We start from the raw sequence: 24,862 nt of genomic DNA on the forward strand, positions 1-24,862 counted from the left end.
ATGATACAAAATGTATGTTTCTTGGCTTAGCAGAAATATCTGAAAACAGATGGGCTGTATCTCCTGAAGCTTTCCTTTCTCAGGTTTTTTCTGTGCATCACAGTGGGATTTTTTGCTATTTTCTGCAGACTTCTGCTGGATGTGTCTGGGAGACTGGAAGACTCACGGCAGCGAGTACTACGAATGCAGTCGGTACAAAGAGAATCCTGATATTGTAAACCAGAGTCAGCAAGCACAGGCCAGGGAGGCCCTTAAGAAGTACTTGTTCTATTTTGAGAGGGTAGGAGACAACTCCTTGGCCAGAGCTGCTGTAGCCTTTTAATGCTCCCTGCCTGGTGCAAAGGTCATTGCCAGCAATCTCCGTGCAAGAAACTGCCCAAAGAGAATCTGTGCCGCATTTTCAGGCCCTGTTGTTTTTCACTCAAAGTACTGCCCTTCGAGTCCCATCCAAACCAGTAGTATTGTACCTAAAGCAAATCATATTCACTCCTGTATTTCCTTGTGCTAGAGAAAATCAGTATTACTTGTATGCCACTGTACCATTTTCCTGCAGGCTGAATGCTGCTGCATAGATAGATATTGCTCCAGTCGTTCCCTTGCAGGATCAGGGAACTTCAGTTCCTTGCAGTAGGTCTCTGTAGAGACAAAGACTGTATAAACTCTGCCATGTTCGAAGCTCCATTGGCTGTCTCAAAGTTTTCCTAAAATTTAATGTAATCATGTAATGTTGCCATTAGAGCATCCTCATCCACACAGCAGGCTCAATGCACCTGGCCATGCAGTGCAATTCTAGAGAAGCACCTCTAGAACAGAACGTGGTAGAGCTTAAATGCTGCTGCGTTTTAGTTTCCCCATTAAAATGAGTTTATTCTTCACATCGTGAGCCAAGTCCTATGGCAAAATAAATGTGTCCATTACTAGGCAGACCAACAGGCTTTGGGAAATGGCCATGTTTACAATGTGCACATGGATGTTGGAGTTTACTGAGCCCGTGTGAAATGTTAATTTAAACTCTTGCCCTTTCTATACAAATCCTTTAAGTAGGGGAATCACTGTTACTTTCCATGTTCTTAGACACGAGGTCGTTTTGTGACCAAAGGGCGTTCCCACTCGGAGGAGCTCGGTTTGCTCCCTGCTCTTTGCTCCTCTCAGTCTGTTGTGTACAACCTCTGCCACTTGCTATGGCGGTGCTGCCTTGCTGTTCTTCCCCACAGCATGTCTTGCCTTGCTGGACTCCTGCCCCACTTCAATTTCTGCTTGCTAGAGCTTGTGCCTTTACAGCAGCAGTATCCTGGTCTCATGCCTTTTTTTTTTTTTTTTTTTCTTTCTCCATCTCCCTACCCCCACACCTTGCAGTGGGAGAATCACAATAAAAGCCTACAGCTGGAGGCACAGACGTACCAACGAATCCAGGAGAAAATCCAAGAAAGAGTTATGAACAACTTGGGAACATGGATAGACTGGCAATACCTACAAAATGCTGCAAAATTACTTGCAAAGGTGGGTAGTTGTGTGTTGTTTGGCACAGAGAATACACACCAGAATGCTAAATTCACAACACCAGGTGAGGAGGGGAATTTAGGAGTTGTGGGTATGTGGGGCAGTACCTCTGGTCTAGGACATGAACTAGCCAAAAATCATCTGGAAGTGACCTATATGAAGTTATATTTAACTGCACAAGTTCTTCCAAGGAAGGCGTAGGAAATTTCACCATGAAGCGTCCAGTTGTCCTTATCAGAAAGTGGCTTCTTAGCCTCTAGCGATCACACAGATGTGACTGTGCTGACTTGACCTCCAGGTCTGAGACTCTTGTCCTTTTCTCTCTCTTTCACTCCCCGACAGTGTCGTTACACCCTGCAGTACACATATCCATATGCCTACTACATGGAGTCTGGTCCCAGAAAGAAACTGGTAAGATGTTTTGCTCTTTTTTTGCTGATAGTGTTTTGGGGTGCAGCTGGCAGCATGCTGGGCTGAATTCCAGAGCTTGGCAATGTCTGAAATATTAGTCCTGAGTCGGAGATAAGGACAGCATAAATAATAGGTGGTTTTGCACCTTTCCTCTTCACTTCGAGTTGGCCAGCAGCTCAGACCTCTGATACATGACATTATTTTCCCAGGGCACTTCACTGCACTTTCACTAACAAGCAATTTCTCCAGCCAGTTTTGAGGCGGGATGTGCCTTTGTTCCTTGGTGAGACTTATCACAGTGCTGCGGGCCGTATCCCATGTGAGGAGCTGCTGGAGGATTGCTTTTCCAGCCTTGAATCAGTTTAGCTTTGCTTTCTATTCCTCCTGTAAGTTCCTTGCTGGCTTGGTGCATCTGACAGGCTGGACATGTCCAGAAATTGCCCTGAATTCACTGGAGATGTTGTTTCTTTGACTCAGTTGTCCAGTAAAACCTGTTATCTGGTCTCTCCCCATAGCAATATGTGTATTTTCTGAGGCCGTGGACAGATTTCTCCTCTGGATCTGACTTTGGAACAAGTTACTGCTCCCAGCAGTGGTTAACAGTCTCTCTGCTCTGCCTGCAGAGCTGCTCACGAGAGTATTTCGTGACCTATTTATGGCAAAATGAGCCGAGTTAGGAGATATTTGTCACTTGCAGTGTTTTTAGGCTAACTGGGTGAATTTTGAGGGCTGAAGGCTGGGGAGTGCTTACACAAGAAACTCCTGGAAGGGGTAATGCTGTCTGCCTGAAGGTGAATAAGGAGGAGGCACAAACCTGCTCTGCCAGCACAGCTGTCTGCAGAACACATTTGTCTGCTCCTCAAGCGCAGTGTGTGCTGTGAAACTGTTCCGCTAAACTAGTGTCTTGTTGCTGTCTCTTAATTTTGCTCTCTGCAGTTTGAATACCAGCAGGCCCAGCTGGAAGCTGAAATTGAAAATCTCTCGTGGAAGGTGGAGCGAGCAGACAGCTACGACAGAGGGGTGAGCGTTCTGCTGTCTTGAGCCTGCTGGCCAGATTTTGTTTGTTGGGCTTAACACTTTTGTGGGAGCGCTAAGGCAGTCAAGTGAGGGTTCTGAAAAACTAGATCCAGAAAGTCACGTTTAGCCAGCAGCCACTGTAGAAGTAGAGTGCTCGCTGCCTTGTGGGAGAGGAGGGAGGGCTGCAGTGAGTCCTGCAAACTGAAACGTGACCAACAAAGCTCCAAAAGAATCTGCATGTGGACGAAGAGCAGATGCCTTAAGCGTGTAGCTTTTTAGACAGAGCAGGAGCCAGGTAACTGCAGAGGGAGCCCAGGTCGAAAGGAAAAGGTTCTGCGATCTTGTGATCCCAAGTGCATGTGACATGTGAAGGTCGCCGGTACTTCTCAGGCTGGAGCTCAGCCTCTCTGTAAAGAAAACGAGCTCTTCTCTTGGGAGCTCATGCTAACGGTTTCTACCTTCTGTTTTACCAGGACTTAGAGAATCAGATGCACATAGCAGAGCAGAGACGGAGGACCCTGCTGAAAGACTTCCACGACACATAAGACAGGAGGAAATGACGAAGTGCAGGGGTGAGAGCAGCGAGTGAAGTGACGGCAGCTTCACCAGGATAAGCAGGCACTGCCTCTGGGACAACACGGCCAAGGACAAAGCCACCCCTCCCCTTGCAAGTCAGACACATGCAAACACCACATCTTAGTCCAGTTTGTTCTCTTATCTTTCTGTTTCTGTTTTTGCCAGGCTAGAGGCCAGAGTTCAGATTGGCGTATTTCCTGAGGCGTTTCCCTCCTGCCCTTGGTGGATTCAGAAAGCGAGGGAGTTTTTCTCTGAATGGCTGTTAATAGTATTAGATCCTTACAATTTATGTAATTTTCAACGGTTGTACAACTATACAGACAAACCTTAGAATAACACACAACCCTTTTTAAAAATAAATTGGCAGTGGAGTGCTTTTCCTTAATCTGCTTGTAAATTTAATGGGCTTTTCCCCCCCTCTCCCTTCCTCTGACCCAAAAATCCTCCTAGGCACTGAAGGAGGTTACAAAATATCTCAGCTAGATTTCCCGATGCTCCTTTAACCGGGGCATTGTAGCCCTGGCATTGCAGGAGGAGACTGGCTGGCGTTAAGAGTGGCTTCTGCTGTGTCTGACCCGACAGTACCAGCAGCGGCCGTCATTTGGGATGATTACATGTGGCATCTCTTTTCTTGTAAATCAGCTGTGCAAAATCCTGCTGCACAAACAAAAGCAACCAGAGGAATTGTAGGGGAGAGACCAGGTTGACGCTGGGGGATATGCCTTGAGTCAGGTCAGATTCTGCATTTGATGAATTTTAGGTCTTCCATGTAGTTTTTTTGCCTTTTTTTTTTTTTGTGGGGAAGGTGTTGTATTGCCAAAGTGAGTGATGAGGGAATAGTAGCATACAGTTGTTAATCAAGGCTTGGGGGCTTTTGCAGAGTGAAACAATCCATGTTATAACAGTGCCGTGCAGCCTGGTAGAGATTATTTGTGCCTGCTGGGTGACATGGCTGAGAAAATTTGATCCCATTCATCAAGGTGAGACTAAACACCGCTGCATTATGAGGAGGAAAGATTGTGTACAACACACTCCCTGCCATGTGTTGGCAATGTGGATGGGCACTTGAATACAGAGCCTGCACAAAGCCAGGCAGAAAACTAACTAGCAAAATTAATTTATTTGTATATTAGTATTGATACTGGTGGGGACTTACCAGAAAATTGATTGTTAGGAGCATGTGGAGCTTTTTTATTGACATTCTTTTTTTCTAATGTAAAATATACACTAAAATAAAAATATGAAAACCTAGTTCATTTAGTAGGGGTTGCCATGAAAAAGGTGACTGAAATGCTGATGCTTACCTGTTTGGTACAGGAAGCAGGCCACAGGTCCGGATTTCACAGGCACGTATGTCACCTGCACCAGAAACATGTTTGCAGCCAGTAACGTGGAGGTGGAGTCTGAGCTGAGGAAATCTTCACCTTTGTGAGGAACTCGTGGGATTCTCTTCCACGCTGTATGTGGAAGTGTTGCCTTTGATGCATCCCTGTATTTCTATTGCTCTTATACAATGTCACTTGATAAAAATTAAAGCGGTGGAGGAAAAGTGCTAAATTCTGCATGTCAGAATAAGCTAACTCTGCTGTTTGAGCCTTTTTCATGTACCTGAGACATGTGAGTCAAGTATTTGCAGCAAGTACAATTGGGCAGATGGATTTTAACATGAGAGATGCATCAGTTTAAGAAGCATAGCTATTATAGGAGCTAATCCTATGGCCGTGTTTGTTGTACACAGCAGAAAATTTCAAATGGAGAGGCCTTTCCCTTCCTTCCTCCCTTGCCTGCTGTGGGATGCATCCTCAGGGAATGGGGAAATGTGCTGGCAGGGGAGTGGGGGTTGTAACAGAAGCAGGGGAGGGTTGCAGAGAGGTGGCTGGAGCTGGGGAGCGGGGCAGGGAGGGGGTCTGTAGTTTTGGGGTGCAGTGCTGCTTGCTGGGCAAGAGATCTCCAGAACTGTGGCTCCTTGTGTTCCTGCTCTGTCCTTGCTCTCCTCTAGGCTGGAGCCGTAGGGATAAATACGTCCTTGCTCCAGATGCTGTCTCCTGACTTCATTCCCTCCTCTGCTCCCAGCAGCGGCCTCTTTGTGCTCCCCACCCCTGATACATTCTAGAGGTCAGTCCCTTCCTCTTCCCTTCCCAAATGATTGTTCAAGTCTGGTTACACTGGGCCCTGGGACAGGGATAGCGTGGGGGAAAGCTTACCGAGACCCAGCAGTTTGCAGTGCGTAGAACTGGTGTTTAAACTGTTCTTTAAAAAAATGTAAGGTGCAAAGTGCTAATTAGGATAAAAGCTGGTGTTCTTGTTGTCTAAATGTAACTAGCCTAACACTTAATCTCTTTGCAGAACAGGTGTGTGGAGTTTCCTAATCCAAAGAGCTCTTGCTTCTGTTACATAATTGTCCAGCTTTGAGCTAGATGAGAATGGGGTTTTGTCTCTTTCTCCCACCCTTGCCTTTTTCCCCTCCTCCCTCTCTGGTGCCCCCACAAAATGCTTTGCTATGAATCCTTGTTTGTAGGCAAACTAGCCCGGATAGCTGCACAGACTGCTGAGATGCTTGGCTGAGGAACACTAATACATATTGCACAGTGTGCCCCCTAATTCTTTCAAATTTTCTGAAACTAGAGCTTTATCAGCAGTTCTGTTTATCTTGAAAGAAAACACAACACCCTTTCTAAAGGTGTTGAAAGTCCTGGTTTGCACGCACAGATCCTATTTCTACGCTTTCTGGTGAACAACAGGACTTACTGCTTTTGCAGCCCAGGCAAGGTGACTCCAAGACAGAACCTGCAGAGCAGAGGGACTGTTGGCTCTGTGTGAAGTGACTGACACAGAGAGGCAGGTGACAGGAAGGAAACTGGAGTTCTCGACGCCAAAAGACAAGGCCAGTTTTTTTCCCCTCTAATAAGTACATGGCCCTGTTCGAGTCACCAAGGGTATATGAATGTAGGTGAATAGAGAGTGGCTCGGGAGCTGTTAATTCTGAGGTACCAGTTTCCCTTTGGTGCGATACTCCTACAGCTGTGGAATGTTTGCTGTCTGTGGTTTTTTTTTCTTTTTGCACTTGTTTCCAGTTCCTGCGCCCACCTGACACCTCTCCATCCTTTTATTTCAGCCTTGCTTCTCTTAGTGCATTGGCTGCCTCATCTCTAATAGTCCTCAGGCTTCCCAGACTGTAACAAAAATTTTTCTACTGATGATATAAACTGCATGACTGCTGCTCTGTGCCCTGCCAAATGCACTGTGCCCGCGCAGGGACGGGGGCAGCAGGAGGTTTCTGTACTATAGTCTTGCACTCTAAATTTTAGACTTTTTAAGTGGGTGGAAAAAAAAAAATAGAACTTTATTTTTAAATGAGGCACTTGTTCTGGGAATTCCTTTCCTTGCCCTGGTCTGGTTCGGGCTGTGGGACAGTGGTGGGGAGCCTGCGGTGTCCCCCTGACCGCGGCTGGGGGTCCACAAAGCCACTGCCACCCCCTGCTTTTCTTCGCGGGCACTGGAGAGGGGCAGGGGCGGCGGAAGGAGACGGTTGCCAGAGGTGTGCCCTTGGTCTATTTGAAATAAATTGTGACTTTCTAACTTCGGAGGTCTCCCGGCTCTTCTTGAGGGTGGGGGGGCGGGACACGCGCGTTTTCCCGCCGGCGCCACCGCCCGCTGCCATGGCCCCGCCTCCCCACTGGCCCCGCCCCGCGGCGCGGTGACGCAGCACGCCGGGCGGTTGCCGGGGTGACGCGCGAGGCCTGGCGGGCCGGGGGCGCGATGGCGGCGGCGGCTGCGGCGTCGCGGGCGGAGGGTCCCCCGCTGCCCGGCCCGCCGGGGGGCCGCCCGCGGCCCGTCTGCTCGCGGCCCTACTTCCTCGTCCTCATGGTGTTCGCCCACCTCTACGTCCTCAACGTGCTGGGGCTGCTGCTCTTCGTGCACCTCAGCGCCGGCGAGACCGGCGGGCCGCCCGCCGCCAGCCCCCCGCCGCCGCCGCCGCCGCCGCCGCCCGCCCGCGCCCTCCCGCGCCTCGAGGGCATCAAGGCAAGGCCGCGCCGGGGGCAGCGGGGCCGGGGCCCTCCCGCGCCGCCGCTGACCGCCGCTCTCCCCGCAGGTGGGTCACACGCAGCGGGTGGAGCTGGTGGCCGGGCGGGCCCACGCCGTGCGCACCCTCAGCCTCAAGCCGCTGCTCTTCGGTGAGTACCGGCCCCCCGCCCCGCCGGGGCGGCAGCGCCGGGAGCTGCCCGGGGTCCCGCGGGCGGCTCCGGGGGGTTTCCGCTGCCCTGATGCGCGGGCACAGCCCGGCAGCGGCCGGGGTCTGTCCGTCTGACACCCGCTCGGGGCAAAATGACCTCGCGGGTGTTCGCTCCTCCTCCCTGTGCCGCTTTTCCTTGGGGCTGCGTTAAAAAGAGCGTGGTTTTTGTTTATGGTATTTGGATGTGCAGTGTTCGCAGAGGTTACTTGTTCTGGGTGGCCTGTTGAGAAGGATTTGGAGGATTAACCTTTCCAGGTTTTTCAGATTCTCTTTAAAATGCCACAAAGAGACAGGATCGCTGAAGAGGACCTCAAAGAAGCCGCTCAGTATTAGGAAGGGAAAAGAGATCCGTAAACTTTTGGTAATAAACGATGATAAAGCAATTTAGTGTTTGTGCTTCAGTGCTGAGGAAATGACTAACACAACAGATAGACTTAACGTCTTCCACGATTTTGTGTCCCGTTCTAGATTTATCTTTATTTCTGGCTGCTCTCATACACAACCATCTGGCTTTCAGATATTTTAAAACCTTCTTTACCTTTCTGTGATTTTTGCCGTGACTGGTAAAGTCTCATTAATTGAACTCTGCGTTCTATAAGTCCACTGCGAATATACAAATTAACTTTTTGGGACAGATGGTTACAAAATTCCTACTACTGCAGAGTCGGGGAGTACCTGTTGTTTCTGAAAAGACAGCATTGAGAGTCTTCATTAGATGCTTTCTCAATGATATAATAGGGTTTTTTCTGATTCCAAATAGATCATACACACTGAAAGCCTGCCCATAAATCAGATAGGTTTCTTATTAAATTCCTTTAATGCAGTAAGTATCTGGAAGAAATACACGAAGTTCTTTTTAAATTTCTACATATGTGGTACTTGTGGTTTGCAAATTTCGAGGTGGATTTCTGTCTGACATTCGGTAAACAGACACACAAACCTGGAACTGATATCCCACAGCATTCACAAAGCTGACATCATTACCAGAACCACGGTCTGGGGCAATTGCTCTGATTTTCGCTCAGGAAGACTCCAATTTCCACCTTCTCTGCCCTGCTGGTACTGCTTCAGTGAAAAGAGTTGATCCTGGCCTGCGAGGAAGGTGCTGAAGTTGAGAAAAGGCAGGTTGGTCCCAGCAGCACTAATCCCACAAGTTTTAACTCATCGTTCCGGCACCTCCGTCGGTTCCGAGAGCAGCTTCGCTCCCTGAGGATGGTATCGCGGACATTCAGCACTGGAGATGCCACATGAGTCTCTTCTCCTTTGTCCTCTGATAAGGAGTCACTTATTTAGAAACTGCAAGTCGCAAGACAGCTCTTATCTCCCGGATGAACCTGCCAGGAGCCAGCTCTGACTTTAAAAGACTTCCAGAGACTTCACTATCTATGCAAGCAGTACCAATCTAAATCAACTGGTTTAAAAAAACCTAATTCATTGCATCTCTGTTGTTTAAATTAGTGGAAGTGTGTATTTAACTTGTTTGCGTTAGGCAAACCCAGAGGTTGCTAGCAAAGGGCTCTTGACTTTTTGGGGCTTTTCCTTAATGCAAAGTGTTGTGGCTTGCAAGAGCCAGTTTCAGGAAATAAGTGGCTGGTCTGTCATCTTTTTGCTTTTAGCAGAGCAGGCTGTAGTGGGACTACAACAGCAGACAGCTTGTTAATGATTTAATTGTGAGCTCTGTGCTTTGGGGCAGGGCACTGGGCACCACGGGGGAACTTGCGGTTTGTTTTTGGAATGTGGGTAAGTCATCTGCATTGAACCCAAGTGTATTTCATGGAGCTGTGAAAAAGTCCCTGCCCTATTTTTACCCCCCCGCCAAGCTACGAGATGTCATTTCTAAAGCTTGTCAGACCATCTGTGCACTTTTTAGTTAGGAAACACTAGTGATCAAATAATCCTATTAATGGAAAACAAATATCGGACAAAGCCTTTTCAACCTTCAGAGCTTTTAGATGTTCTGCTGTTTTCCAAACGCAGTCTGTTCAAAAGATCCTGCCATAGCAGGGGCCACCTGGCAGCGGATTCTGTGAACTGGGGGTCAGTTTGCAAAACAAGGCAGTAGGGAGGAATAAAAATAGGAAATCTCGCTGTGTTTTTCCTTCAGAGCCTCAGGGAATAGAAGGAATCACTGCAAAAATGTTAGGGCGCAGCTGAATTTCAGCCTGAGTGTCTGAGTGCTGGTCTCAGCCCACGCTGAAGGCAAAGGGGAGATGTTATCGCGGGTTGTTGGTGTGCTCGGCGAGCACAGGGAGGCAATGCGTCTCCATCACACCGAGCGGCTCCCTCCGCAACTCAGACTGCAGGCGTCATGAACAAGGCAGGACACGTTTCTCCCAAAAGCCGTTTTTTCCCCTTATTTTCTTATTTCAGTCCCACTTCTAATCCAGCGTAGAAAATTTTCCATGGACAGTGCTCTGTTATGCAATAGAAATACAACTTGTTTTCTTTGGGGATTTGCTGTTTTCTGCTCTGTGGTCGGGAGTGCCGAGCTGTCGCTGTGTTTACCCCCGTGGGGAATTACGGTCCCTGCTCACCTGGGTGAGAGCATGAGCTGCCGAGAACTTGGTGAGACTGAGTTTTGCCACCTTTTCTGTCTCCTTTTAGTGCAGGTGGAAGGCCGGGCAGATGTGTAACGTTTCTTCCCCCCCATATCAGAACTGTGGGTGTCTCCTGCCGTGCCGCGGTTGGGACTCACCCCGAGCCCCAAGCAAAGCTGCTCTCGCACACCAGTGCAGAGGTTTAAACGACTCGTGTCCCGCTCTGCTTTCTCGGGGCTCTTGTGATATCTTCGGTAGTTCCCCAGTTAGGAGAATCTTCTGATCCAAACTTAATTTGTGAAGTTAAAACATGGTTTTCCCTGTTACGCAGAAATCCTCAGCTCTCTTTGCTCTGGGTCTTTCCCGCTCAAGAGCGGCTCTTTCCTTGTACTTGTGCGGATGCTCATCGACACTCAGCACAGCAAGGAGAAGGGAAAGCCTGTGGAGTTTAGCATTCATTTTTTAAGGGACTGGGCTTTGGGTGGGTTCCTCTCCCCCTTCTTTAACCTCGGACTGTTCGAAAGTAAAGTATTTGTTCCATCACATAAAAAAGCATCTCTTAGCAGTCAGGGAGACTTTCATGTAACCTCTCTGGACAGAAAGCAAGCAGGCACTTGGACAGCATCCGTGTCTCGGGGTCAAATAAAAAAGCTGAAGGGGCTATCAACTTCGATGATGAGAACCAGAAGGAACTGTTATGACAGGTCTCTTCTAGTTTGCGCTCACCTGCGTAGTTCGGTTCAGTTTTGTTGTGATGTTGGATCCCACACAAAGCCGTCCATCACAAGACCTGGATCTGCAGAGCCTTGTGAGAGGAATATATTCAATTTCCATCCTTAAGCTCTGTCCCAGTAAACCAGGAATCTGTAGTAAGGCCCTATCTGTGGACTAAGACTGCTTTGAATCGCCTAAAAATATTGACTGTACATCTCCAAAACGCCAGCTGCCAGGGAAAGGAGTTTTCTAGCCATAGGGAAAGGAGCAGTTTCTTATTGTTGGAATTGAGATATTTTTTCAGACCTTCCGGCCAGCCTGTTCGGGGCAGCGGTGATGTTTCCACCTCCGCACCGCCTGGTGCAGGTTCCTGTTCTTCTTCTGCCAGGCGTAGGCCTTGTTCACCACCACCTTGTCGCTCTGTACTTCGCCACTCACAACGAAGACGCCCGCGTGGGTGCCCCTCATGATGTTGTGGACGCAGGTGGCGTCGATGTCCAGCCACTGCTGGAGCCGGCCGGGGATTTCAGTTCGGAGGAGCGGGCCGTGCTTCAGGACCTCCACCCTAGAGGAGTCCAGGTCGAAGTCCGAGATGGTGGTGGTCACGTTCTTCCTCAGGATCCGGATTTTCACTGCTGCAGGGGTTGGAAAAAGAGCTGTTAGTTCCGTTTAGTCTTAACAGCCCTCACCTACTTAAACATACAGCCAACCTAAAGCTTTCTTGCTGTTTCTGTAATGTGGTGATACATCCATCCAAGCTCTTGTAATTGCAGTGAACTTGTAAAAAGTTCTCATTTGAGGTTAGTTTCCAGTACTGAGCACTGTTCTCCTCACTCTGCTTTTCTTATGAGAGTGGCAACAGCGTTATCAGCACCGCCGCGTGGGCAGAAACCCTGGAGCAAGCAGGGCTGCAAGCAAGTGGATGCATCAAAGTCCTGGTCTTGTGCAAATGACTCGACTGTTCTCTGAGCTGGGATTTCAGGAGGTGACATGACTGCCAGCTGCCCAGGATTTTTTTTTTTTTTTTTTAATTATTATTTTTCATGAAGGCTGCGTGCCTGAATTCAGGACACTATCTTGAAAACTTCAATGGAGCAGAGCCAGTGCTGCCACCTGCTTGGGCTACGAGAGGGAGAGTCGCATTACTAGAACAACAGTATTGAAGTTTGAAATAAATAACGTGGAGCTTGCTAAAGGTTTTTGTGGGCATCGATTGAAATGTTGTTCTCTGAGGGAAAACCAGAGCAGCGCTTGTATTTAGCAGCCACAGACCAAAACCAAATCAGCCCACAGAAATAAAGCAGGTCTTCACCTTTGGGTCTTCTACAGCGGGGCCCTCCTGCTACCTAACAGGTAAGTTTGGACCTGAAAATCCCTGGGATCTGCTCTAAAAGCTGCGGTTCCTCCAGGTCAGTTTGTTATGGAAAAGCCGTTTTCTGTCCATGCCACTACCTGGCTGCTGTAGGGAACGGCAGCAACTGCTAGAATGAGGGGGTTACTCACCAAAATCGTTGGCACAGAGGTTGTCCAGGATCTCCCTGGCAGTGCTGGCCTCCTCCAGCTCGCAGTCCTTGCAGCTGGCTCGGGGCACTGCTGTAACAGAAACCTGGTTATAACACCCTTGCCAAGCTGCACCGGAAAAGGCGAAATGCAGTTTTGAGACCTGCGAGTGGTGGTTTGCTGTTTCCGAGCGGTGGCTTGGTGTGTCTGAGTGGTGCTACCTCCCAAGCTACCTAGTCTCCAGAGACAGATTGTGCTGCCAGGGTGGGAAATGTGAAGCTCTCCTTTCTGTGGCTGGGGCAGGTGCTGCTTGTTGTGCTTTGTTTAGGCGCGTGTGTGTTGCTGCGTGTTAAAGTAGCAGCTAAAATGCTTAATGAAGATCTCCTACCTTGGATGAAACAGTAAAGCAGTTGGTATGGCCAGACTCCATCCGGTGATGCTGAAATGAGGTGTCTGTTCTCCCCTTAACTGCTCTCGAATCTCCCCTAGTGTTCACCAGTATCTGAGTGTTTAATTTAGTCTTTCGGTCTTAAAGATTTTTCTTTTTTTCTTGTGCAACTCAAGTCTGCAGAGGCTTATACCCCTTTGTGGTGTTTCCTAATGTTTAAAAAGAAGTCTTGCAAAAGACTTCTTTTTGCAGATTTATTTAGACCCTGGGCACAGCCGAAAGCTCAGGGCTGCAGCTCCTCAGCTCAGCGGGAAGCACATCTCACCAGCTCTCCTGCTGTGCCCGGGCGCTGGGTTTTTACAGCCGTTCCTTCCCCCTGCCCCAAACCCTGCGTGCTCCGACGGCGCCTGGGGAGCTCATGCATACAGCAGAGAGGGCAACAAGCTGCAGTTAACTTTACGCTAATTTTCTAGACATGGTAGAGTTCCCAGACAGAACAAAACTAGAATTTTTTTTTTTTTTTCTTAGTATAGCTTAAACCCGGAAATATTAGGAATAGAAACAAGGCATAGGCCCATCCTTTTGAGTGTTACATATGGGAAAATACACAAAGGGGGAAAAAAACCCAAAACAAAACAACAAAACCTTACTTCTCCTGCTCGAGGAATTTTCATCAGTGGACACTGCTGCGATGCACAGCTCATGATCAGCAGGAAACTTGTTGCAGTTCAGGATTTCGGGCCAGGGGTAGCCGTAACAAGCCATGACGGGTGCGCAGCTCCTCTTGACGGCCTCGCACAGGCTGCGGCAGGGGTAGATGAGCCTGCGGAGGGGAAGGGGCTGCGGCACCTCCGGGCAGCCAGGCTGGGGGTCCAGCTCCGGCACCGCGCAGCGCTGTGCTGCACGCTGTAGCGCTAGCAGAGCTGTTTTGGGGTCTTTCCTGCGTTTTGAACATTCATACCAAGGATGCAAACAACAAATTTCTGAAGGGATGAGGCTGTTCGATACAGGCTGCTGCCAGAAGCCTTTTCCACCCGCCCCGGGATCTTCTCTAGTTGTGCAAAGGCCGCTTACCTTTACAGGTGCCTAATTAGGTACCTGATTTCCTTAGCAGCTCTGTTCTTTGACGGCTGCACCTCAAAACTGAGGATTTACGGTCACGCTGAGGAAGCCCCTGCGTGGTTGGGGCAGGAGCTGGGAAGGGGCTGCAGGGGAGGTGGGAGGTGAAGCCGCTGCGGCATGTGAGGGGAGATGGAAACTTTGCCTGGGGTGGGAGAGCAGGAAAATCCAGAGGAGGGACATAATGTTTCTGCTCCGGCGAGATGAAATGCTCATGCTTCGCTTTCAGAGAGAAGGTCCCTGCTGGGTAATCCAATTGCCCCTCACCGAGAGGGGTAGTGCAGCGTTTCAGGGACTGTGCTCATCACATCGCACGCGTTTTTCTCTGGGGAGGCAAATGCAGTTTTGCTCTTGGGGATTGTTACTTCCTGCAGCTTAAACAACTAGTAAAAACATCTTACCTGTCCAAGCAGATCGGTGCAAAGAGGGAGCAGAGGAAAATCCTAGCATCCGGGTGGCACTCCCTGGCCAGCAAGGGCAGCCAGCTGGAGGACTGCTGGATCACCTCTGGCATGGTCTCGTGCTCCAGCAGGTTGGGAATCCTCATCTCGGAGTAGCCGATATCGTAGCACAAGGCCATGCGGTGCGGGATGGGCGTGCAGCTGGAGGATCTCCGCAGGTAGCTCGCCCAGGCTCCCGGCGAGCCCCAGAGCAGCAGCCGCGCCAGGAGACCCAGTAGCCACGGGCCACCCAACCTCGAGGGGTGCCTGTGGTGGAGTGAGCGAGGGGCAACCATGCTGGGAGCGAGCTGGGAGCGGGAGAACGGGCTGTGCACCCCGGACTGAGCTGCTCCCGACTGCGGGACGCCTTTTTATAGCCTACCAGCCACCTCTCTGTCAATCCATCCTCATTAAGTGCAGCCCTTTCAGAGCCCTCATGGGGAAGACAATGGTCCAATTTTCGTTTGCCAGCGGCCCCGATTGTTTGGATTTTAGCAGGGGTTTGGCTTAGATCAGCAGGTGTGGAAATGAGGGCAGTTGGGGAGGGATGAATGACTTGGCCCGTGTATCTTGGGGCTCTTTCAGCCGAGATTGAATCTCTGTTTGACACCAGTGCTCAAACCCATCCCCTTTCTCTTGCTCCAGGATTAGTCATTATTTCATAAACCCTGATGTTTTCCTCTCTTTTGTTTTTTGTAAAAGCAATCAAGTGTTGCTCAAAGTCAATTAGGAGACATTTGTTTAGCTGGATCTATTGTTGAGCAGGCAGAGAGATAGGATGGTCTCACAGCCAGAAGTTAACTGTTTCGGAGAGCAGAGGGAACTAATTTGCAGCTGTGGAGCTGAGTTGTTTGCAGATGGGATTAGCTGGAAACCCCCTCACCTTGCAACCTGCCTGACAAGAGCGCGCTTTCTGGCTAACAGAGTCTTTCCTTCATTACAAAATCCCCTTACAACTGCTGAAGGGTGGGAGTGTCCTTCCTCCAGCACGTAATTAAGATTCCAGAAGCGGTCATTGTTGTAGCCCAGTTTGGGGAACTGGAAATACTGGGGGTGTTGCTCGCCAGCGCTCAGGGTTCGTTCGGACCTGGTGCTGTGCCACGAGGTTCAGACCGTCCAGCAGCATCTCCGGCTCTGAAGTTTCCTCTGGCAACAGGACCCCGTGCTGCCTGTGGCAGAAATTGTCTCCTGGGAGGGTGTCAGGGATACAACCGGCTGATTTGTGTTTCCGGGGCTTCCCAGGAACATCTCACTTATCTCCAGGGCTGGTTCTGGTCTATGCTTAGCAGGAAGCCAACTGCTTATTGACAGTTTGTGCTGATAGGGTTGATTTGAGGTCATGGAAGTAATTCATTTCCCACCCCCACCCCCGCTTTGAGGATTGCTGGAGAATGTAATGTGTCCTTGGCACATTCCTGCAGGAGCTCTATGGGGCTGCGACTTGGAGAGCAGGACCTCGGGTCTAGGAGCACTTAAACCTCTCCTGCTTGGGTGTTTTTTCTTTCCCTCTTCGAAAGTCTCAGCAGCTGGTAACACGATCCCCACAGCAGTGACAGGCATCGGCGAGAAGGATCATGGAACAGAATCACAGAACAGTTTGGGTTGAAGGGACCTTCAGATCTCCCCCAGTGCCCCCCTGCCATGAGCAGGGACATCTGCACCAGCTCAGGTTGCTCAGAGCCCCGTCCAGCCTGGCCTGGGATGTCTCCAGGGATGGTTCATCCACCACCTCTCTGGCCAACCTGGGACAGGCTCTCACCACCCTCAGGGGCAACAATTTCTTCCTCGTGTCTGCCCTGAATCTCCTTCCTTTAGTTTAAAACCATCACCCCTTGTGCTATCGCAACAGGTGCTGCTAAAAAGTGTGTCCCCATCTTTCTGATCGGCCTGTTTTAAGCACTGAAAGGCCCAATAAGGTCTCCCTGGAGCCTTCTCCTCTGCTCTGGGGTCCTGGTGTTGCCTGGTTGCTGCTGGTGTCGTGCTGCCCAAGCAAGCTGGTTATACTGGGATGCTACCTGGGTGTGGAGCATGGCACCTGCCCACCATATGCAGCATCTTCCCTTTTAAAATTGTGTTTGAAGACCATTTTTAGTCAGAAATCAAGGGAGGGAATAAGTTTGGAAGTTGTCTCCTTGCTGTCTGAGTTTCATAGCAGAGAACTGTGCCAGGTTCCCCTGGAAGGCGCTTGGTTTTGTGCAAAGTGTCGTCCTCTCCACGTGGGAGCGCGGAAGCCTGAAACCCCGGCCGTCACCTCCGCCCGCCGGAAAAGTTTTGGCCTCTTTTCCTGTAGAGCCACGGTTCCCAGACTGTGATCCACACGTCACCTTTGAAGTGATAATATGAGGTGATATGCACGTATTTGTTCACTCCTTTGTCCATTGTGGTATCCGTGAGAGAGTTTAAGGGCTTGACCCCTGGATCCAAACAATTAGGAGCTACTGCTGTAAAAATACCCGCCTGCAGCAGCTCAGGTGTGTGGTGTATGCTCTTTTAGAGATCTTCTGGTAGAAAAGTGAATGCGTTTGAATGTCCCAAACTTAGGTGGTTTCTAAATTTCCCCCAGACCTCTTTATTTTTTTTTTCCTCTTACAAGTGGCCTGCCGTGGCCATAGGCTCCCACTGTAACAGTTCCTCAGTCTCTGTTGCTGCCCACGCTTTTGCTGCAGAAATTCCCGACTTCCTAACAGAGGAGGAGTGCAAGCTCATCATCCATCTGGCGCAGCTGAAGGGGCTGCAGAAGAGCCAGATCCTACCAACGGATGACTATGAGGAAGCCATGGAAATGATAGAAATCAGCCAGATGGACATTTTCAATCTGCTGGACCACAATCAGGATGGGCAGCTGCAGCTCAAAGAGGTAGAGTGGGGGACAGACTGGGGGAGGCTTTCTGAGGGACCCTCTGGCAGGTCCCCTCCTCAGATGGTCTCTTGGTTACTCAGTGTGCTCGGGTAGGGCCAGATCCTAGCATGTATTCATCAGTATTTGCTTAATTTTATGTCTCAAGACATGTGCTGGCCTTCAGCACGCGAGTTTTGGGGGAAACGTGCAGCAGTTGTGATCCCATTGGGACGTAGCAGTGGTCCTTGGCAGTAGATGTGAGTTTTGATCGCACTGGGTAAAATGTTCCTTGTGCTGTGGGTTTCCTCGTGCAGGGTCTCCCAGGGAAGGGAGTTTGTAGCGCGGACACTGCTGTGGGGACTAACAGCACGTGGAAAGGAACCATTTTGTTCCGAGCCCTTGTCTTGGACAAGTAAAAGCATTCACTTTTATCATTAGTAGCTCTGCTTTTCCTTCAAGAGGAAGAGCTGTGCCCCCTCCATCCCGTGACTGGTTAATCGAGTCCCAGCAGTCATTTGCTGTGACCCAAACTAGAAATAAGAGCACTCATGAGCCACACGCTGTGTGTGGCTGCCAGATGATTCTCACTGCAGTCTTCTTTCTGCAGATGCGTGCTGACGCCTGGCTGGCCGATGCTGCGCAGAGAAGGGAGCCCGCCAGGGCTCGAGCAGGGAATCTGTTTTGATAGCACAAGAAACCAGTGTCCAGCATTGATCCACTTGTGAATTTCAGGTGTTGACTCACACCCGGCTTGGGAACGGCAGGTGGATGACCCCTGAAAACATCCGGGAGATGTACACGGCAGTCAAGGCCGATCCTGATGGGAATGGTAAGAGCATCTTCACAGGAATCCCCTCGGCACCTCACGCAGCCCTGCGGGGCAGAGCAAGAGCCGTGTCCCTGCCCGTTTCTCTGGCTGTAGTCTTCAAAGGAAAATAACGCTGCTTGAGAGACCTTTGCAGAAAAGTAAAATCAGTGTAAACGTCTCATCGCAGCACTTCTGCCCCTCCATTGCCAGTCTCGCAGCAGGCTAGTTCCACCACCTGGGCTTGGATCTTGCAGAAGGAGGACCAGAACATGACTCTGCGCTCCCTCTCCCCTGTCAGACCTCCCTTGGTTTCTCTGCTGCTGTAACAGAACCTTTGGGGTGCACTTCTGCTCCCATGGTCCAAGAAACCTCTCTGGTTTTGACTACGCGGATCTTGATACCTGTTTTAAGGTGCCTCCTGCACCCCTGCCCTGGTTTTCAGGGACACTTCTGCTGCAGGCTGGGAGCGCTGCATCCCTGCTGGGGGGTGGAATACGCAGAGGTGGGGGTGCTCTTGTTGGGCAGCCTTTGTTGCTGACCCCCATCTCTGTATTCCACGAGGCCACTCCTGCCCCTCCTGACCCTGCTCTCCTAAGGGTTTCCGCTGGTCCGGAATTGCACTGTAACCTCTGCTGCTCTAATTAGAGTGGCCTCAATTAAGCAACTCTCCATTTCCTAATCAAATTAAGTGAACGCACAGGCTCTGCACGCTGTCTTCCAGTGACCTGGCGTTGAGAGCTGCCCAGGAGGAGCCGCTTTGGAGTGGAAGCAGTACCCGTGTGAATGCCGAAATATCCGGAGGGCACCCTGTGCCCCGCTCCTCCGGGCCGGTGGCATTCTTGGCAGGGGTAGGAGCATATGACTGAGTCGTCAGTGGCTTTTCCACTGTCCTGGCCATTAATAAATGAAAGGTCCTGTTAAAGTCCTCCTGGCAGGACCTTGCTTCCAGATTACATTGGTACGTGACATCAAGAGACCGGGTCACAACCTGGATGTGGCACTGCGTCATCAAAGACCGCGTCGGGGGAAGCGGGGACAGGGACACACTAGGAATAATAATGGTCTGGATAATTTGGTCGTGACCACTGGCACCTGAGGAACTGTCCCAGGCTGACCCCGGTGGCTGCGGCCAGAGGGAGCTGTGCCCGGGGAGCGGAGCTGGCAGCACCGCAGCCCTGGGTTTGCGCCTGAGCGAGCTCCGCTCGCGGCCCGCGATGTGTGCTGGCTGCCGGGCAGCAGCCTGCACAGCACCCCAGGGACCTGGGCCCCGGTGCAGGGCATCCTGCTTCTCCAGAAAGGGGAAACAGCACCTGAGGATTTTTTCCGAAGGTGACAAACGCCAAAGTCCATGCCTTGCCGAGCCTAGTTCAGTCCAAACAAGAAATACCTGCTTTAGTAGAAACCACTTTTTACCTCTCACGTTTCTGTTATTTCTGCTTACGCAAGATCGTACTCTGTTGTGTTTCTCACTCATGTTTCGCACTTACACAAATGCAGAAGAATGTACCGCTTGTTGTTTGGGGTTTGGCGTGTTTAAATTACCCTGCAAGGTCTTGTAGAAATTGTGGTCTGAAGTGTCCCACTCTGTTCTTGACAGTGTCTATTTAAATATCTAAACAACAAGTCCCAAGGCATCAGGTGGCACAGGCTTTTTAGCTGTGGCATTGCATATGTTAGAACTGTAAGTTCTCTCTTGGTGGATTGGTTTGCATGTCTTAGGAGCTTTTTAAAGTTTCAAATGGTATTTTGCCCGTCCCAGTTGTGACCCTGCAAGGCAGCTAACAGCTCATTTTTGCAGGTTGCTGTATACCCTCTGCTCAGCTAAAGGTGAGAGCGTTGCTGGGGTCTGTAATGCTGCACATACGGGGTGCAGCCCATGGTGGACCCCGAATGGGGCAATTTCTGCTGTCCCCTCAGCTGGTGTTTTCTCCGAGTACGGAACACCAAGAACTATTTATTACCTGCGCCAGAGTCAGCCGGCTTTTCCCCTCTTCCCGTAGGTGTGCTGAGTTTGGAGGAGTTCAAACGACTGAACATCCGTGATTTCCACAAGTACATGGGAAGCCAGAAAGTGAAGATGAGTGACTTGGTGCGCAACAGCCAGCACACCTGGCTGTACCAGGGCGAGGGGGCACACCAGGTGATGAGAGCCATCCGGCAAAGGTGAGGGCCAGGCGGCTGGTGGGCGGGCTTGTGTGGGCACGAGGACCACCTGTGCTGCGAGAGGTGGTGGCAGACTTGCTAATATTCACACTTCTTAATTGTGTGAAAGTCTTTTTGGAGTATAAAGAGCAATGAGCACAGACAACGAAATGGGGAGAGGGAGGTTTTCATTAGAACAAGAATTTGTATTGTCCTGTGGAAAAGGAAAAAGAAAAATCAAACCTTTCAGCGTCTCCATTCACTTTTGGGAACAGCCTTATAAAACCACGAAGACTTGGCATTGTACGAAGTAATTCATTCTAATTAGTAAATGAGCTTACTGGGAGAAACTGCCTGTTTCGAATGCTGTCTGGGTGCCAGTAGTTACTGTCATTTGCTTTAGTTACTCATGCATTTCACTGAAATCTGTCTTAGCGGTTCAGAGCTGACTTTTTAACAAGCACGACTTCGTCTCAAGTAAGCCGAGTTAGTTTAATCCTCTGAGCACATGTATCACAGGGCGGCTCACAGCAGATGGGAGAACCGGTCACCTTTCCCTTCACCTCAGATTTGGTACTGGGACGCACTGAAACCCAGCATGCAGGCCAAACCATTTAGCTGCGGTGAATTTCAGATAATTGGCTGGAGGCTCTCTTGTTCTTGGTGCTGGTCCTCGCCCAGGACATGGGTGGGTAAAATCTGTCCCCAGGCTTGAAAACGGCTGTTGGCCACTCCTTTTCTTCAGCGCATTCCAGCGGGAGAATGGAGTCGCATATTGCCTTGATTAGAGCAGACTGGGGCTGCCACCTCTCCGTGCCAGCCGGCGCACAGGCAGCAGCATGCTGCTTTTACACGTGTCGGTTGGCCGCTGTTCCGAGCCCTCTGCAGACGTGAAGACATCGCTGAAGGAGGCTGTTAGTCCTCTCTGGGACCCGTGCGGTGCCTGCAGGGGCTTTGCCATCCTGCCCGGGTGCCGCCTTCCCCTCGTACCTGCCCCGAGGGCTTCACCAGTCTGGATTCTCAGAGCTCTGAGTGTTCTTTGGCAGGTCTCCAGAGGTACCTGCTTGCCTTGGGGATGATCTCAGATGTAGCAGCGGAAAAATCCCAGAGCAGGAGGGCTCCAGTCTCCTTGATCACTTCCCTGCCCCTCTGCCCTGGGAGGAGGCTGCTGAAAAGGCAACAGGGAAAGGTGAGTTAGGTGACAAGAATGCTCCTAGAGCTAGTCTCTCTCGTTCGCTCTCAGCAGGGGCCCTGGGCTTTGCTAACTGTTCTCGAGGTCTGTAGGCGGTGTGCAGGAGTCCAGAGCAGCGACGAGGTGACACATGAAGGCTCCAGGGACACAACACAGAAGGGACCTTGCTGAGCAATGAAAGTCTTCCTGAGAGCAGTCCTGCTGGAGATGCACGCTTTGGTTTTGGTTTTGTTTTATTTACCGTGACAAGGACTTTCTGAGCTGATGGTCTAACAGATCTGTAAGGACATAGTTATCTCTTGGTGTGCTTGCTGCAGCCCATCGTCTCTTCAGTCTGTTGGGGGTTTCTTTCTCTGGATTTCTTCAATGCTTGGGAGTAGCAGCTGACCAGGTTGACGGTGCTTTCCCTTCACCTGCTCCCCTCTCCTCTTCCCCAGGGTAATGCGCCTGACTCGCTTGCCCCCCGAGATTGTGGAGCACAGCGAGCCCCTCCAGGTAGTGCGGTACGACCAAGGAGGGCACTACCATGCCCACATGGACAGCGGCCCCGTCTTCCCCGAGACCGCCTGCAGCCACACCAAGCTGGTCGCCAACGAGAGCGCTCCCTTCGAGACCTCCTGCCGGTAAGGGCTGCCTTGGCACGAGCTGGGGCGCGTTAGAGAAGAGGTGTGGAGAGTCGATTCGCCTCACCTCGTGTGGGACTCGGTGCTCGGGTTGTGGGCTCGCAAACCGGCTCTGGAGATTGTTGGTATGAGGGAGCACGGAGCGGGAGGTGGGTGAATCTTGCAGGGCCATGGAGCAGGTGTGAGGAGGAGGGCAGAGGGATTCTGCGGAGTGGCTGGGCTGTCCCCACCAGAGGCTAGAAATGCACCCTCGAAGGCTAAGTCCTCACCCATTGTGAATGGGGGATTTTCTTTGTTCTTCTCTTGGAGAAAGCTGATGATGTAAATCACGTGTCTTGTGATGTCTTGGAGGAACTTCTGTACATGTGGTGGAGGTGCGGGGTGCAGACAGCCCCTGTGCATCTCCTCCCATTCCAGCTCTGTCCCCTGACAGCCGCTCTGTCTTGCAGGTACGTGACGGTGCTGTTCTACCTGAACAATGTGACTGCGGGAGGCGAAACAGTCTTCCCTATAGCTGATAACAGGACATATGAAGAAATGGTAAATGAATCTCACCTGCGTGTTACCTCTGGGGATTTTGAGTCCCTCTCCGAATGTCTTTATTCGCTGTGGCAGCAGAAGGGGTGTGGTGCATGAGGTTGGTGGACGTTAACCTCCGCAGCTAGAGCATGGGGAAGCTGTGCCTTGCTTACGGTCTTTCTTCTCTGAGGGCAAGGGAAGAGGTGCAGGGGTTTGGGAGCGCAGAGGTGTGAGGGGTGGTCTCTTGGCCCTGCTGCCATAACATGGGTCCTGCTTGCTTCTGTCTGGGCAGGTTTCCTCAGACTAAGTCTCAACAGGAATGCTGTGCTCCCGTCAGGCAATGTGTTAAGGAATGGGCGGCTGCTCAGAAACAGGTCATGGGCCTCCAGGGAGCTGAAATTGGCTGCTCGGGGTGGGTTGTGAAAGTCCTGCCCAGCATCAGCCTTGAGGTGTCCCTGGGGGGTGTTCAGGCAAAGGGCAGGACGATGGTTGGCGGCAGAGGCAGCCCAGTGCGTGCGCTTCATTCCATCCCTGTTTGCGACACCTTCTCTGTGGTTTCTCACCAGTCTTTGATCCAGAACGACGTTGACCTGCGAGACACTCGGAAAAACTGCGACAAGGGCAATTTGCGAGTGAAACCTCAGCAAGGCACTGCAGTCTTCTGGTACAATTACCTGTCAGACGGAGAAGGTACGGCCTCATTTCAAGGCTCGGCTCTTGGGAGGGGTAGGACTGCAGGAGGTGACAGCCACCCTCTTCTTGTGGTGGCTGGGAGCTCAGAAGAGAGCCGAAGGGTGGTAGCTGCCTGCTACTGGGAACTGTGGAGTCTACTTGTCACCAACTGGGTAGGAGCTTCCTGACTCTGAAAAGCCTTTGTTTACAGGCAGTAGGTCAATGGCTCCTGATGTCTTTGGGGGACGGGACTAGCGAGCAAACAAAGCCCTTGGCTGCACTAGCCATCGCCAGCTGCCTCCCATCCCGCTGTGCGAGCTGAAACTCCTGCTGGAACTTGGTCTGCAATTCAAAATGTTTCACTGATGTGGTGTTGCCCAAAGGGGTGGGGAGGGGAGACAGACAAAGGCACGGCGATCAGCTCTGCAGCGCAGGGAGGCATGGCCCACCCCGTGCAAGACTCTGCCGTGCTTGGGGACAACTCCTGCTTTATAGCTCAGCTGCAGCCTGATAATATGTGTGCTTGGGGCTGTTTTTCTCATGAAGCACAGCACGGTTTTCCCTGACAGCCGGGCTGGGGGATTGACATGAATCTTCCAGGCTGCTGGTGAGTGTGACTCCAGAGTGTCTCGGTGGCAGATTTGAAGCGCTAGTGGGAGGAGGGAGTATAGCATCCTAGCTCCCCTGGGAGCAGCCCATGTTTCCATCTCTAGAAAATCCACAGAGGAGGTCACAGGAGCAGCGTTTGGGCTGTTGGATGGTAATATCAAGGCCATCACTCTCCTGTAAGAAGAGCCCTGTTGTGTTTTATGAGCAAATGGTTCCTAAATGGAAGTCGGCTGCTTCATGCAAGTCTGCCGCAGAAAAACCATGGGGCCTCTGTGAAGAGAGGGTCATTTAGAACTGCTGAAATGCAATCTCTACTACAGCTGTGAGCCTTCTAGCAGCAGTACCCATGTCTTCCATGTCACCTTCCCCTTGCAGGAAGAGTTGAGAAAAACAGCAGTTGTGATGCAGAACGTGAAAGCCCCCTGTGCTGAGTGGAAACATGGAGGCACCGAGCATTTTGCACGCAGAGAGCCTGCCCTGGTGAACTCCTTGTAGGTGCTGGGGTGGGGTAGCACTAAGATGGAGGGGTGCCAGGTCCTGTAAGATGTATCTGAGCTAAAATCCAAGCAGGAGCTGTGTGTCAGCATTAACTTGGCTCTGTGGCCCCAGCTGTGCCTGCCTGTGCTGCAGCACTCTTCACCACCTCCTAATAGGGTTTTTTGCTCCACAGGCTGGGTGGGGGAGCTGGACGACTTCGCCCTGCACGGGGGCTGCCTGGTCACCCAAGGCACCAAGTGGATTGCCAACAACTGGATCAACGTGGATCCCAACCGCCGGCGGCAGCTGCAGTTCCAGCAGGAGATGGAGCGTTACGCGGGGGCCGGAGCCCCGGGCGAGTGGACAGTGGATAAAGCCTACAGCGGGGTGCACCTGGAGCTGTAGGGCCGGGGGAGCGGGGCGGGGCGCAGGGCCCGGCCGCGCACACGTGGCTTTTTCCCGCGCTGGGCGGGGGGGCGGGGCCGCGGGCCACGTGCGCGGCGGGGCCGCGTCGCGCGCCAATAAAGCGTGGAGAGACGGGCGCC

General features: G+C 51.3%; 3 protein-coding genes across 4 annotated transcripts in view; 2 read left to right on the forward strand and 1 right to left on the reverse strand.

Moving 5' to 3' along the window:
* ARIH2 (ariadne RBR E3 ubiquitin protein ligase 2) overlaps window positions 1-4,755 on the forward strand; it is a 32,649-nt gene extending 27,894 nt beyond the window's left edge. For both annotated transcript variants that reach the window (XM_065642775.1, XM_065642776.1), the window contains 5 exons: window positions 129-280; window positions 1,357-1,500; window positions 1,843-1,911; window positions 2,848-2,931; window positions 3,402-4,755. In XM_065642775.1, the coding sequence (XP_065498847.1) occupies window positions 129-280; window positions 1,357-1,500; window positions 1,843-1,911; window positions 2,848-2,931; window positions 3,402-3,473 (521 nt within the window). In that variant the 3' untranslated portion in view covers window positions 3,474-4,755. The remainder of the gene's footprint in view (window positions 1-128; window positions 281-1,356; window positions 1,501-1,842; window positions 1,912-2,847; window positions 2,932-3,401) is intronic.
* A 660-nt stretch (window positions 4,756-5,415) lies between these two features.
* Window positions 5,416-24,729, forward strand: P4HTM (prolyl 4-hydroxylase, transmembrane). The gene is given in 12 exon segments (XM_065642554.1): window positions 5,416-6,938; window positions 6,941-7,023; window positions 7,025-7,117; window positions 7,119-7,527; window positions 7,598-7,679; window positions 17,103-17,293; window positions 18,008-18,104; window positions 20,084-20,246; window positions 21,855-22,040; window positions 22,490-22,580; window positions 23,126-23,249; window positions 24,511-24,729. Coding segments are annotated over 12 exon segments (1,812 nt in total). The 5' UTR covers window positions 5,416-6,857; the 3' UTR covers window positions 24,723-24,729.
* On the reverse strand, window positions 11,290-14,732 carry LOC135993148 (secreted frizzled-related protein 5-like). The gene is made up of 4 exons (XM_065642786.1): window positions 14,398-14,732; window positions 13,528-13,700; window positions 12,493-12,582; window positions 11,290-11,624 (listed from the first exon to the last, which is right to left on the reverse strand). Exons 1-4 carry the CDS (start codon window positions 14,730-14,732, stop codon window positions 11,290-11,292), a joined length of 933 nt encoding a protein of 310 aa, XP_065498858.1.
* Window positions 24,730-24,862: the final 133 nt, after the last annotated feature.

Source organism: Caloenas nicobarica, chromosome 11 (genome assembly GCF_036013445.1).
Source record: "Caloenas nicobarica isolate bCalNic1 chromosome 11, bCalNic1.hap1, whole genome shotgun sequence".
In the NCBI taxonomy this organism is placed as follows: Eukaryota; Metazoa; Chordata; class Aves; order Columbiformes; family Columbidae; genus Caloenas; species Caloenas nicobarica.

Coding starts and splice junctions, on each gene's coding strand:
- LOC135993148 (XM_065642786.1), bottom strand. CDS start 14,732: ATGGTTGCCCCTCGCTCACTCCACCACAGGCACCCCTCGAGGTTGGGT. Junction 13,701..14,397: donor GCACCGATCTGCTTGGACAG/GTAAGATGTTTT, acceptor TCCCCTCCGCAG/GCTCATCTACCCCTGCCGCA. Junction 11,625..12,492: donor CCTCTGTGCCAACGATTTTG/GTGAGTAACCCC, acceptor CAACCCCTGCAG/CAGTGAAAATCCGGATCCTG.